Raw genomic sequence first — 12,707 nt, 5'->3', positions numbered from 1 at the left:
AAAACTGCATTCACTATGACTAAACCAGACATACTTGTCCCTGCCAATGGTTTGTTGCTATCTCTTACACCCATCATCCATAGTAAATGTCGTGAACTGTGGAATAATGAATGTGACAATAAGAAGAAATTAAAACAGATTAAACCAACTTGGATTTTTTTTTATTCCAGTTGAATTTTTTTTTATTCCAGAAAGGACACTATACCTTAAAACAAAGAACTTCTTGATGATTATGAGATTTTATACATTACATTCTGAAGACTCAGGGACAAAAGTGTACTAAAGGTTTAGACCAATAAACTGTGATGACCTAGTTTTCTATACAGTAATATTTTAGAATGAAGAGTGTAAAATTTTTATATACTGTAGTAATATTTTAGAATGAAGGGAGAGTAAAATTTTTATATATGTGGCATTGTCTATTTTTTTTTTTTTTTTTGCAGAAATGCCGTTTTAAATGGAATCCATCCGAAAGCTAAATATCAAAAAGTCCGTCTTGTCCGTTTAGTTGGCATGATGCTGATTATCCTGGTACAAGAAAAATACTTGGCTTACATACGTAATGTAGCAGTTGATACTGTTGGGACAGGGATAATGAATAAACTGGTAAGTAGTTTATTGCATATACTGTAATCTTTACATATTCTGCATGCCCTCTTTTACTTGCTGTTGCTTTATTACATATAATGTATTCTTGTATTCTTATATTCCTCTGCATGACCTTATACTTGCTACTCCAAAAACACATTGCTGTGAGTTTTGGTATTTTATATAGTTATTTGCCTCTTCAGTACAGATTTTTTTTTATCTGGCAAAGCCAACATGAAGAAAACATAACTTTTAAGATTTTAACTGGATACAGGCAGTCCCCACTTAATGGCAGCATCGGTTAATTGCATTTCGGTGTTACAGTGCTTGGTTAGCAATGTCGTTAGCCGGATTTTTGCCTCTAGTAAGCAATTTTTGGTGCCGGTAAGCAGTTTATTGGTGTCAGTAAGTGGTTTATCGGTGTTGGTAAGCGGTTTATCAGCGCCGATAACGGTTAACGACGGCATTAAGTGGTTTATCGGCGCTATTATTGCTGATTTTTGGTTATCGCCGATTTTTGGTTAGCAGCGCTGAACTGGGAACAGAACCCCCACCATTAACCAAGGACTGCATGTACAGTAGTCTTATACAGTACTGTGCAATAGTGTGGTAGTGTATTTGATTCTAATAACACATTGTAAAAGTTAATTGAAGGGAAATTGAACAGGGAAACAAAGGTTTTCTTACTTTTATTGGAGGTCTGCTTGAGTTTGGTATTTAATTATGCCTGATTCTGTACTTCTGAATGCATGTAACCTTCATAATGTATACTATATTTTGCTACAAAATAGGTCTACCTGTAAATATAGCTTTTAAAAATTGGAAGAATTAATTAATAACACAATTTTACTTATGCACTTTTTTCATTTGTGCATGAAACCTCTTCTTTCTTTCTCCTATCAACGGTCTTACTATCTTGTACTCAAAACTGAACTGGAAATCATGAAATTGTTGCATTAAAATGATAGATATGAATGCAAAATAATCTAAGAGGCTTTTGTAAATAAAAAAGCTTTGTAACATAAACAGTTGACAGGGGTTCAACAGTACCAAAATTGAAGAAAGTTTTCCCCAATTCTGCCATCTCTTAGACAAAGGACTGTTGAACGGTAGAACGTCAGTCTTTATTTCACATTGGCCAGAACTTGGTGTGTTATATTTTTTTCATTCTGATGTTTCTATGGAATGTGCAAAAGTTATACAAAAAATTCTAATGAGAAATAAAGAGAATGAGGCAGAAGTTTTAGTCTTTTTGTTACACCATTGCGTTGTAGTAGGTAGTTTTAAGGGTGAGATGATCTCCCTAACTATTTTTCTGGACATTTGTATAGTGATGCTTATCTCTTCTAGGGAAACAAAGGGGCAGTGTCGGTTAGATTAGATCTTCACAGCACTTCAATATGCTTTGTTAATGCACACATGGCAGCTCATATGGATGAATTAGAGAGGCGTAACGAAGATCACGACTGTATTCTTCAAAGAACGTGTTTCCATATGAACATCAATAGCCCTCCAAAGACTATCAGGGATCATGAGTAAGTTTTTACATTATACATAATGTTGTAAAGAACATTTAGTTAGTTTGACCTGTAATTGTTAATTTCATTGGTGAATACTGAAAATTTGTTTCAGAAAAATGTCAGCTGTTGAATCTGAAGCTAATTCATAGCCAAAGAATTAATGTTTGATCTTTGGTTGTTCATCATCAATAATAATTATTATTGCTGTATATTAAAACTAATGGGATTAAACACTAATGAGCTAAAACTCCTAAGCTCTCTGACTGTACAGGTATTGTATTGTTGTTATGAGTATTTCACTATAATTGTTGCTATTGAATTATAAAGCTTAATGAATGAATGAAAAGGATCTTTGGTGAAGTTTAAGTACTGAAATTAAAAATTAAAACAAACCTAAAGAATGCAGTACTGAACAGAAAGTAATGTAATTTGATGTTACTGACTAAAATTGTATTAACTGTGACTTTATTAACTGTTCCCATTTAATTTTACTAATGATTGAAAGCTGTATATAATTGGATTTCGCTGTGCAGTGAATTGCCTCACAGACACATAACGTGTGCTGTAATGGTTTGTAAAATTGAGATTTTCTTCTGCCTAGGATTTGAATTGAATACCTGGGCTCTAAAGGTTAAATGGGTTCCTGTAGCCCACAACACCCCGTTTTTATGTGTTTCACATTTTCGCATTTCGTTTTGTTGCTGATTTTTGTGGAACACATCATTCACTTGTCCGCGGGGAAAGATTCACTAATTTGCTGATTTTTCTTTGGGCCGTATCTCTAAAATTATCACTAATTCTCTTTTTTTCGTAAAGCAACACTGTGTATTCACTAATTACTGTATATGTATATGTATGCAGAGAGAGGAAGAGAGAGAGAGAGAGACAGAGAGAGAATGACGGCACAAGAATTTTTTAATAAATTTATGGGAGATGGTGATGACTAACCAGATTTGTATGATGAATAAATGATTTACTTAATAAGAAGTACTAATTTTCAGATATTAATAAGATTATTAAGATTAATTAATAATAATGTACTGTAATTAAAAAATTTATGCATTTCTATGGTAAATTATGTGAAATTTAAAAAACAAATACATATTTCCAATCTTTTCCAAAGCTCTGGAGTAAGGGAGAGGTTGGACCCATCATATATGTCAATTATCTGACCACAACCCTTCACGGTCAGATATTTGACATATATGACAGGTCCACTCCCCCCCCCAAGAGCTTTGGTCCCCTGAGGGGGGGTAGTGCCATCAGTCACCTCATGTGGTGCACTGTAGGCATTGCTTAAGGTTCTTTGCAGCATGCCTTCAGCCCCTAGCTGCAACCCTTTCGTTCCTTTTATTGTACCTCCTTTCATATTCTTTCTCCCATCTTACTTTCCAGCCTCTCCTAACAATTGATTCATAGTGCAACTGCGAGGTTTTCCTCCTGTTATACCTTTCAATTTCTGTTTTAGCACTGAATGACCTCATAGGTCCCATTGGTTGCCCTTTGGCCTAAATTCTATGTTCAGTTCAATTCATTTCAATTCAGAGCTTTGGAAAAGATTGAAATATACATTTGTTTAAAATTTCACATAATTTGCTATGGAAATGCATAAATATTTTAATTACAGTATATTATTATTATTATTATTATTATTATTATTATGTTGCCCATCATTTGGTGGTTAAGTAAAATAGCTACAATTGATACTGAAATCTCTCTCTCTCTCTCTCTCTCTCTCTCTCTCTCTCTCTCTCTCTCTCTCTCTCTCTCTCTCTCTCTCTCTCTCTTTTTAGTTCCTCACTGGACGGGTGGGTGCCATTCTCAGATAGCACTCTGCTGGCCCAGTGTTCGATTCTCCGACTGGCCAATGAAGAATTAGAGGAATTTACTTCTGGTGATAAAAATCCATTTCTCGCTATAATGTGGTTGGGATTCCACAGTAAGCTATAGGTCCCATTGCTAGGTAACCAATTAGTTCCTAGCCACGTAAAATAAATCTAATCCCTCGGGCCAGCCTTAGGAGAGCTGTTAATCAGCTCAGTGGTCTGGTTAAACTAAGGTATACTTTCTCTCTCTCTCTCTCTCTCTCTCTCTCTCTCTCTCTCTCTCTCTCTCTCTCTCTCTCTCTCTCTCTCTCATATGTATATATTTTTAAGGGTAAAATGTTTAAGATGACTTTGAAATGATATTAATATCATCTCAAGATTAAAAACAACTTACTGTAGTAAATTTTTTTTTATCAAAAATGTATTGGTACATACAGTCATACCCTGAAATTACGCAAGGCTAGGTTTCAGACCCCCTCGCGCAAGGCGAATTTTCGCGTAATTTTGGCACGGTCTCTAAAAATGCTAATAAATACTTCTCTCTGGAGTTTTAAACAATAAATATGACCCTAATCATGCTCCCAGAGTATTAAGCTAACTTTTAAATGAAATTAAAGTTACTGTAATTTTATTTAAAAGCTAGAGTAATACATTACCCTTAAAAAAAAGAAATAAATGGTCTGTGTAAAAATATAGGAGTGTGTGAAGGTTACGTATACTATTTCTCTTTCTCCCCATTCCACTGATCTATTTTTAAAAGTCCTCTCAACCTCTTTTCTTAGAACTTCTTTATTCTGTCTCTTTCTCTTTGCTCTGAAATGTTCTGTGTCTCTATGTTTTGGAATGGTGCAGTTACAGTGCGTAGACAGTACAGGTAAAATTAGATCAGTTTAAAATTATCTACTCTACAGGTAAAGACTTACAGAGAAACAGTAATATGTAGGTTGCGCTAACTACAAAATGAGAGAGAGAGAGAGAGAGAGAGAGAGAGAGAGAGAGAGAGAGAGAGAGAGAGAGAGAGAGAGAGAGAGAGAGAGAGTCCTTACTTTGGAGAGAGAAATTATTTGTGAATTATTATGGATAGAGAGAGAGAGAGAGAGAGAGAGAGAGAGAGAGAGAGAGAGAGAGAGAGAGAGAGAGAGAGAGAGATATTTACCTAAGAATCCTTTGACCAACTAATCAGCAACACTCCCCCCTCCTGTCACATTAAATTGACATATATGACAGCTTTGCCTTCAAGCTTCTCTTAAAAGAGTTAAAAGATGAGGGAAAGATATTTGTTTGTTAAAAAAATTTGAATTTTGTAATTACAGATAATATTATTATTTCTGGATCGGGTCCCGTGTCAGCCGGTGAAAAAGTCAAGCACTTATTTCTAGGTAATTCCGTTGCTAGATACCAGAGAAAGCTAAATGAAATGCTGGAGTTACTACCCCCAGAGCGAGCTCCATTAGATGGAGTCGTGTATGGAAAAGGGTGAACTACAAAAACACGGAACCTTATCCTATAGAGATCCCAAAGTCAAAAGTCCCACAGAGAGGTGCCGTTACAAACCCATGCACCACTCGCGGACAGCACACAAAACACCGCTAGCCGCATTCCATTTCAGCAAGCACCTATGGTCACACATTTTTTCGTTGTGCTTTTAATCTTGTGCTTTTTTGCATCATTATGGCTTCCTCACAAGGTCTTTCTTCACCTAAGTTGAGTACCAGTATTTCGTTTTTTAGTTGAGGCTCCTTATTTCCCTTTAGTTTAATAATTAAAGGGATTTATAACGCCCGCCTCGATCTCCTCTCGCGCCTCACGTGACCTCCATGCGTGGTTCGTGATCTTGAGTCTCCCTGTTTTTCGATGTTTCTCACGGTTCCTCTTCGTGTTTAGGATAATTTTCCTTTTCATGAGGTCTAATTAGTGATTTTGATTGATTAACATTTGTTTCCCTTTGCTTCGAGAATGAGGGCTGGTGTTTAGGCGTCGGGCTTCCCCCTCGAGCCTATTTGCTTCTTATCAATTCATTAACATGCCTTATTTTTGCCCTTCTCTTCTCTTAGCTTCTGGGAATTTTATTTACGTTAGTACTTTTAAGTTTTTTTGTTTTATCTTTAACCCAGTGTTCGGATGCATTTGATATTTGATGATTATTATGGATATTTCTTTTTGTTACTGGCGGCCCATTTCCCTTCACGTCCACATCGCGTTGGGTATGGTCCTCCTCTTGTTTTGTTTTGTTGAGTTTTTATTTTATCCATTTTTCATGGGTTGGTTGTTAGCTTTGGATTTCCGTTTTGGGGCGTTAGGCTATTGCCTCCCCTTTTTTCCATGAAAAAAGGGGGGGGGGCGCTGGTTGTTCATTCTTTTCGTTCACATGCCCTTCATAAGGTTTTGTGTTCGTCTTTTCCAATGCGGCGCTCTCCTTAAGTTTTACTAGGGTCTTCTCATTTTATGTTCCCTTCCCCTGTTTCGGCTTTTTGCGTAGGCTTATAAGCCTCTCGTTTAAGCTGAAATAGCGAGGGATCTCATGTTGCTTCCCTCTCCCTGTTTCGGCTTTTCACGTAGGCTAATGAGCCTCTTGGTTAAGCTGGGATAGCGAGGGACTTCATGTAGCCTACCCTAGTTTGGTCTTTACTTAAGGTTAGTTTCCAGTTTTTGGTTATGTCGATCCACCCTTTCCCTCTCCTCCTCCCGAGTGCTCTCTCTTTCCTTGATTTGTTTTCAATCTTGTTAACTTATCAAGGATTGGGAGCATTCCTTCCTTTTAGCCTATAGCTTGTGCCCCCTTCCTCTGCATTGTTTGGCCTCTCCTTGGTACGGTCCGTGACTTTACCAATTTACTCTCCCTCCTGGGACTACTGGTGGCTGGGAGGGCTTCCCCCTCTCCCGTCCACCATCTTTGGCCATCTTTGTCTCCCCATGGAGGTTGTTCCTGTTCCTCTCCTGCTTCTCTTGCGTTTGCTGGGTAACGACTCAGTCAGCGAGTGGGCGGGAGGACCCGAATGCCCGGATTGTGCATTCCCACTCTCTGGTCATTCATTTTCGGTTCTTCCTCCGGGGTTTTCATTCCTCCCCCTTCATACGTCTTCTCCGGTGTGTCGTTTAATTTGGCGACACTCGGTTCAGTCCCTTCTTCGTTGCCAGTTAGGCTTTCCGCCTGACTGTCTTCGTGTTCGGACTTTTGACGTTCCCTGCCCTTAGCTAACTACTGTCTACTATCGGGCGCATTCCTTGCTTCCCGCTCGGCGTTCTAGCGTTTATCGGTCTTCCGTTATCGCTAGTTTCATATTATTTTTAGTTGCCGGAATGCGCTTTCTCGGGCAGTTTAACCTTCCCATTTCATTTTGTATCCGTCACTTACTTTAAGGCATGTTACTCCGGCTAGTTCCGGTAAATTTATTTTATTTTATTTATTATATTATTTTGTTTTGTTTGTGCGAGATTTTTTATCCGGTTACCTCCCGGATCTTTCCGGCTGGTTTCACGGCTTTATTTACTACTGTGTTGCTCGCACACTGCTCCGCACCTTACACAGTGTACTCATAATCTCATACTCTTACAGGTGGTACGCTGCCAAGAAGAAGGGTGCTCCGCAGCCTCCATCAGGCCAGCGGCCACGAAGTTTGCCAGTCTCACTCCGGATGTGCGGTCCACGTAGGGGATCTTATTGTTTGGCACCCTGACGGATGTGATGTTTGCTACGCTCTTTACGAGCAGGCTATCGATGATTCGGTAGGTGATCATGCATCTTTCCTTCTTAGCCAACTGTATTCTTTACATATTACCGATTCCCCCCGCCTTCGGTAAACCGCAATAAGGTTTTTCTTCCGGCAGGCTGATCGCAAGTCTCGTGATGCTTCGCTTTAGGCCCTTAAAGTCTGGGTTAGCGGCTTTGGACGCAACGTAGGAGCTGGCAATCCCTACATACTCTCGAAGGACATTTGTAATGTCCTTTTTCCCGGCGCTTGGATCACAGCTTCAGTCACCGACGATGTTGCTGCTCCGTTGATTGCCGGGATTCGGGAGTTGACCCAGCCCTCTCCAGACGGTTCGGCTCTGAGCGGTGGCGTTCAGAAGACGCCATGGAACTCGAACTCGCCTTGAGTCTCCCAGCATTATCCCGGAGCATCAAGCAGGTAAGGGGTAAGTGAGGCAGGTTCTCCACTGTTTAGCTCTCCTTCTTCCTCTGTTGCTTCTTTTAAAGGCTTCTCTAAATCTTCATACCTTACGGGCACGTCTGGGTCTATTGCCCCGGTGAAGTCCGTTAAAGAAAGCCTTACCTACTCCGGCAGGCCGATATGGGGTCCCTCCGGCGGCGGCACGGGCGACGAGCCCCGTTCCGTCGACGAGTACAGCCTCCCCTTCCGGGTCCCAAGCGGAGTCTCAGTCACGTCAGGTAGTTCCCCCTCCTCCTCCTTTGGATACGTTTCATTTCTTTGAGCAATTCCTTGAAAGAATCGACGCGAGGTTTGAGAAGATCGACGCGAGGGTAGACAGCAAGCTGTCTGGTCTTGCTTCTTCTTTTCAGTCTCTTTCGGAGAAGGTGGAATCACAACAAGGTTCTCGTTCTAGGTCTTCATTCTGTTCCTGACCCTTCCACTCTCCCTCCCTTTGATCTGGGGAATCCTTGGCATCTGGCCCTTTATGCTCCCGAGTACGAAGGTACTCTTACCATAGAGGGTTTGGGCACGAAGAGAGTGGAAGAGTTGGAGTTCTATCCTCCGGACCTGACATCTCCCTACACTGGGTTTGCCAGGCTGAAGGGAGAGGTTTGGAACAGGTCTGATAAAGTCCCTAAGGAGACTGTTATCTATCCTAGGGACCAAGCCCAGTCGTCTTTGATGAGGACCCTTACGGAGTGGCAAGCGGAGAACACTAAGCTTACACCAGCTAAGGGAGTGTTCACTATGTTCACTCTCAGTGATGTTCTCCTTCTCCCTTGCACTTTGAAAGTGGCCTCTCTGACTAGTCAGGCTTGCTTTGAAGGTAGACCCCTTCCTCATCTCCGAGAGACGGACCCGACATCTCTCGTCTCTCCCGGAGGCACCGAATTCTGGAAGGGAGCCCCTAATACGTTTACAGTGACTCGGCTTGACCCAGACTGTGCTTCTGATCTGTTCAGTGAGCAGCTCCCTAAGATCCCGGAGATGCTCTTGAAAACAGAGGCTGATACTAAGGAAAGGCTCGCCAGGTCTTTGAACTCTTTGGCTTTAGCGGAAGCAACTTCTTTGGTTTATAGGAAGATCCTTTATTCCAGGTCTTGACGAAATCTCTCTTGGCGAGTTTTCAACAAGACCTGTTTGACTTTATGACTGCCCGACTGGCCTGCCGGAAGCACATCTTTTCAGCAGCCACAGTTCGGCATGAACCAAATAAGCTTCTTAAGAGTTCGATCTGGGGAGCTAATCTTTTCCACAAGAAGAAGTTGATGCAGTCTTATCTGAGGCAGCTAGGGTCAATCAGAGTCTCCGTTCCCGTTGGGGTCTGCCCTATAAAAGGAAACAGTCTGATCTTACCGGCCCTCCACAAAGTCCAGCAAGAAATTTAAACATTTCAAACGTCTTCCAGCTCAGTCCTTGGTTCAGGTTCCTTTATAAGGTCAGCCTTCGACCTCTTCCTCCCATCCTCCGCCTCAGTATGTCCTGGTGAACCCGGCGTATCAAGCTTTGGCTGCTCCTCCTATGTCTCCTCCCCCCAGCTTTCAATCCTGCATATGAAAGTCAGGGGAAATTTAAACTCAGACAATCAACCAGAGGCAATAAGCCCCGTGGCTTCGCTTAGGGGAAGGGGAGCCCTCCGCTCCTCTCCCAGGAACAGGGGAGGTAGAGGCTCCAGAGGGGGAAGCAAACACAGGACCGATGACATACATCCTGTGGGCGGGAGGCTGTACCATTTTCGAGCTCGGTGGACCTTCTGTCCCTGGGCTCAGAGTATAGTTTCAAGGGCCTAGGCTGGAGTTGGATCGACAATCCCCCTCCACCAGTCAAGTTTTATCAGGCTACGACCAAGGATCTCGAGGACTTTGTGGAAGATCTCCTACAGAAACAGGCTATAAGAAAGTGAGGACTCTGAAGTTCCAAGGCAGGCTCTTCAGTGTTCCCAACAAAGGGTTCCGACAAACGGAGAGTAATTCTGGACTTGTCCTGTCTGAATTCCTACATTCGTTGCGACAAGTTTCGGATGCTTACTGTCTCCCAAGTTCGGACCCTATTGCCCCGTGGAGAGCTGTAACCACCTCTCTAGATCTTTCCGACGCCTATTATCACGTCCCGGTTGTGAGAAGGTTCTCCCCCTTTCTGGGGTTCAGGCTCGGAAGGCAGGCATATTCCTTCAAGGTGATGCCTTTCGGCCTCAACATAGCCCCAAGGATTTTTACCAAGTTGACAGACACGGTCGTACAACAACTCCGGTCTCAAGGGATTACGCTGGCCGCGTATCTCGACGACTGGATCATCTGGGCATCCAGCGTCGAGGAATGCCGGAGAGTTACATCCGTGGTGGTCGACTTTCTAGAATCCTTGGGCTTTCGTGTAAACAGGGAGAAGTCCCGCCTGGTTCCGAGCAGTTGTTTTCAATGGCTAGGAATCCAGTGGGATCTGAATTCTCACAAGCTCTCTCTTCCTCCTCCCAAGAGGAAGGAGATAGCCAGAGCAACCAGGCAGTTTCTCAAGTCCAAAAGAGCCTCTCGGCGGACCCAAGAAAGAGTCTTGGGCTCCCTTCAGTTCGCTTCGGTGACAGACCTGTTGCTGAAGGTGAAGCTGAAAGATATCAACAGAGTGTGGCGGAGTCGGGCAAATATCAGTCTCAGGGACAAGGTGTCTCTGATCCCTCACATCTTGGAAGAAGAGACTCCAGCCTTGGTCGACTGTCAAGAGCCTGTCCAAGTCAGTCCCCCTGCAATTTCCTCCTCCGGCGTTGGTTATCCACACAGATGCCTCCCTAAGCGGGTGGGGAGGATATTCTCAACACCAAGAAGTACAGGGGACTTGGTCCCTCATGTTCCGCCAGTTCCATATAAACGTTCTGGAGGCCATGGCGGTCTTCCTTACCTTGAAGAAGCTTCTTCCCCCCAAGAAGATTCACATAAGGCTGGTTCTGGACAGCGCCACGGTAGTCCACTGCATAAACAGGGGAGGTTCAAAATCGAGCCGGATCAACCAGGTAATGATTGCACTTTTCTCCTTGGCATGCAAGAACAAGTGGCACCTGTCTGCCATCCATCTTGCAGGGGTCCGGAACGTCGTAGCAGATTCTCTATCAAGGACAACTCCCCTTGAGTCGGAGTGGTCCCTAGACAGGGGCTCGTTCAATTGGATCTGCCAACAAGTTCCGGGTCTGGAGGTAGATTTGTTCGCAACCAAGCTCAACAACAAGCTTCCTCATTACGTAGCTCCCAACCTGGACCCTCAAGCTCTTTTCACGGAAGCAATGTCATTGGATTGGAACAGGTGGAAGACGATCTATCTGTTCCCTCCAGTGAACTTGTTGTTAAAGGTCCTTCACAAACTAAGGATGTTCAAGGGTCAAGTAGCTCTAGTGGCTCCCTACTGGCCAAAGAGCAGCTGGTTTCCTCTTCTGCTAGAACTGAAACTTCGCCACATCCGAATCCCCAGTCCAAAACTAACACAAGTAGTACAAACTCAGACTGTGTCAGCTTCCTCAAAAATTCAAAGTGCCCTGGCTTTGTGGACTTTATGAAATTTGCGGCTCAAAGGGATGCTAACGTTGATCCTGTCAATACCATGTTCTTGGAATCAGATAAGCGGGTCTCCACTCTTCGTCAGTACGGCTCAGCAATTAAGAAACTAGCACTCTTTTTGAAAGAATCTGAGGCTACAGTAATGACCATAAATTTAGCAATCTCCTTTTTTAGATCACTGTTTGAGAAGGGTTTAGCCGCTAGTACTGTTACTACAGTCAAGTCGGCTTTACGAAAAGTGTTCTTGTATGGTTTCAAAATTGACCTCACAGACCCTTACTTTTCTTCCATCCCTAAAGCCTGTGCACGTCTGAGGCCAGTAATCCGTCCACATACGGTTTCCTGGTTTTTAAATGACGTGTTGAAGTTAGCCTCAGATATCGATAATCAGTCTTGCCCCTACCTTTCCTTATTGAGGAAAACGTTGTTCTTAGTTAGCCTAGCTTCGGGTGCTAGAATTTCAGAGCTGTCTGCACTCTCTAGGGAGCCCAACCACGTTTCCTTCCATCAGGGGAGGTTTTGCTGATTCCTCACCCTACCTTCCTGGCCAAAAATGAAGATCTGCAGCATAGGTGGTCGCCTTGGAAAATTCTCCCCTGCCTCAAGACCTGTCCCTGTGCCCAGTTCATACTTTGAGGGCTTATTTAGACAGTTCCTCTCACATCTCATCTGGGCCTCTCTTTATCAGGAAGGAGGGGGTAATCTCTCTATGTCTGCTATTAGACAACAGATCCTTTACTTTATCAAGCAGGCTAACCCTGACTCAGTCCCAAGAGTTCATGATATTAGAGCTTTGGCCACCTCCATTAATTACTTTCATTACATGAATTTCACGGATCTTACCAGGTACACTGGTTGGAAGTCACCCTTGGTTTTCAAACGTCACTATTTGAAATCCTTAGAAGCTCTTAAATTCTCAGCAGTCGCGCAGGGAACGTTGTTCCTCCCTCTGGTTCCCTTTCTGATTCCTAGTCATTTCTTCCTCCACTGCCTCAGTTATCCCCTTACGGTCATTTCAGTCAGGCTTGCCTTGACTTCTCACCTGGCTGTGTTATCTGTATGTTTGTCTAAATGACACAT

The 12,707-nt window shown here is 42.8% G+C and overlaps 1 protein-coding gene across 7 annotated transcripts in view; it reads left to right on the top strand.

Annotated features, from left to right (window-relative positions):
• The window catches only part of Ocrl (Oculocerebrorenal syndrome of Lowe), a 231,832-nt gene that overhangs the window by 171,790 nt on the left and 47,335 nt on the right, over nucleotides 1-12,707 (top strand). For all 7 annotated transcript variants that reach the window (XM_067090753.1, XM_067090757.1, XM_067090751.1 and 4 more), the window contains 2 exons: nucleotides 444-606; nucleotides 1,939-2,123. In XM_067090753.1, the coding sequence (XP_066946854.1) occupies nucleotides 444-606; nucleotides 1,939-2,123 (348 nt within the window). The remainder of the gene's footprint in view (nucleotides 1-443; nucleotides 607-1,938; nucleotides 2,124-12,707) is intronic.

The sequence above is a fragment of the Macrobrachium rosenbergii genome, chromosome 47 (assembly GCF_040412425.1).
Source record: "Macrobrachium rosenbergii isolate ZJJX-2024 chromosome 47, ASM4041242v1, whole genome shotgun sequence".
NCBI lineage: Eukaryota > Metazoa > Arthropoda > Malacostraca > Decapoda > Palaemonidae > Macrobrachium > Macrobrachium rosenbergii.
This window is presented reverse-complemented; position numbering and strand designations above follow the sequence as displayed.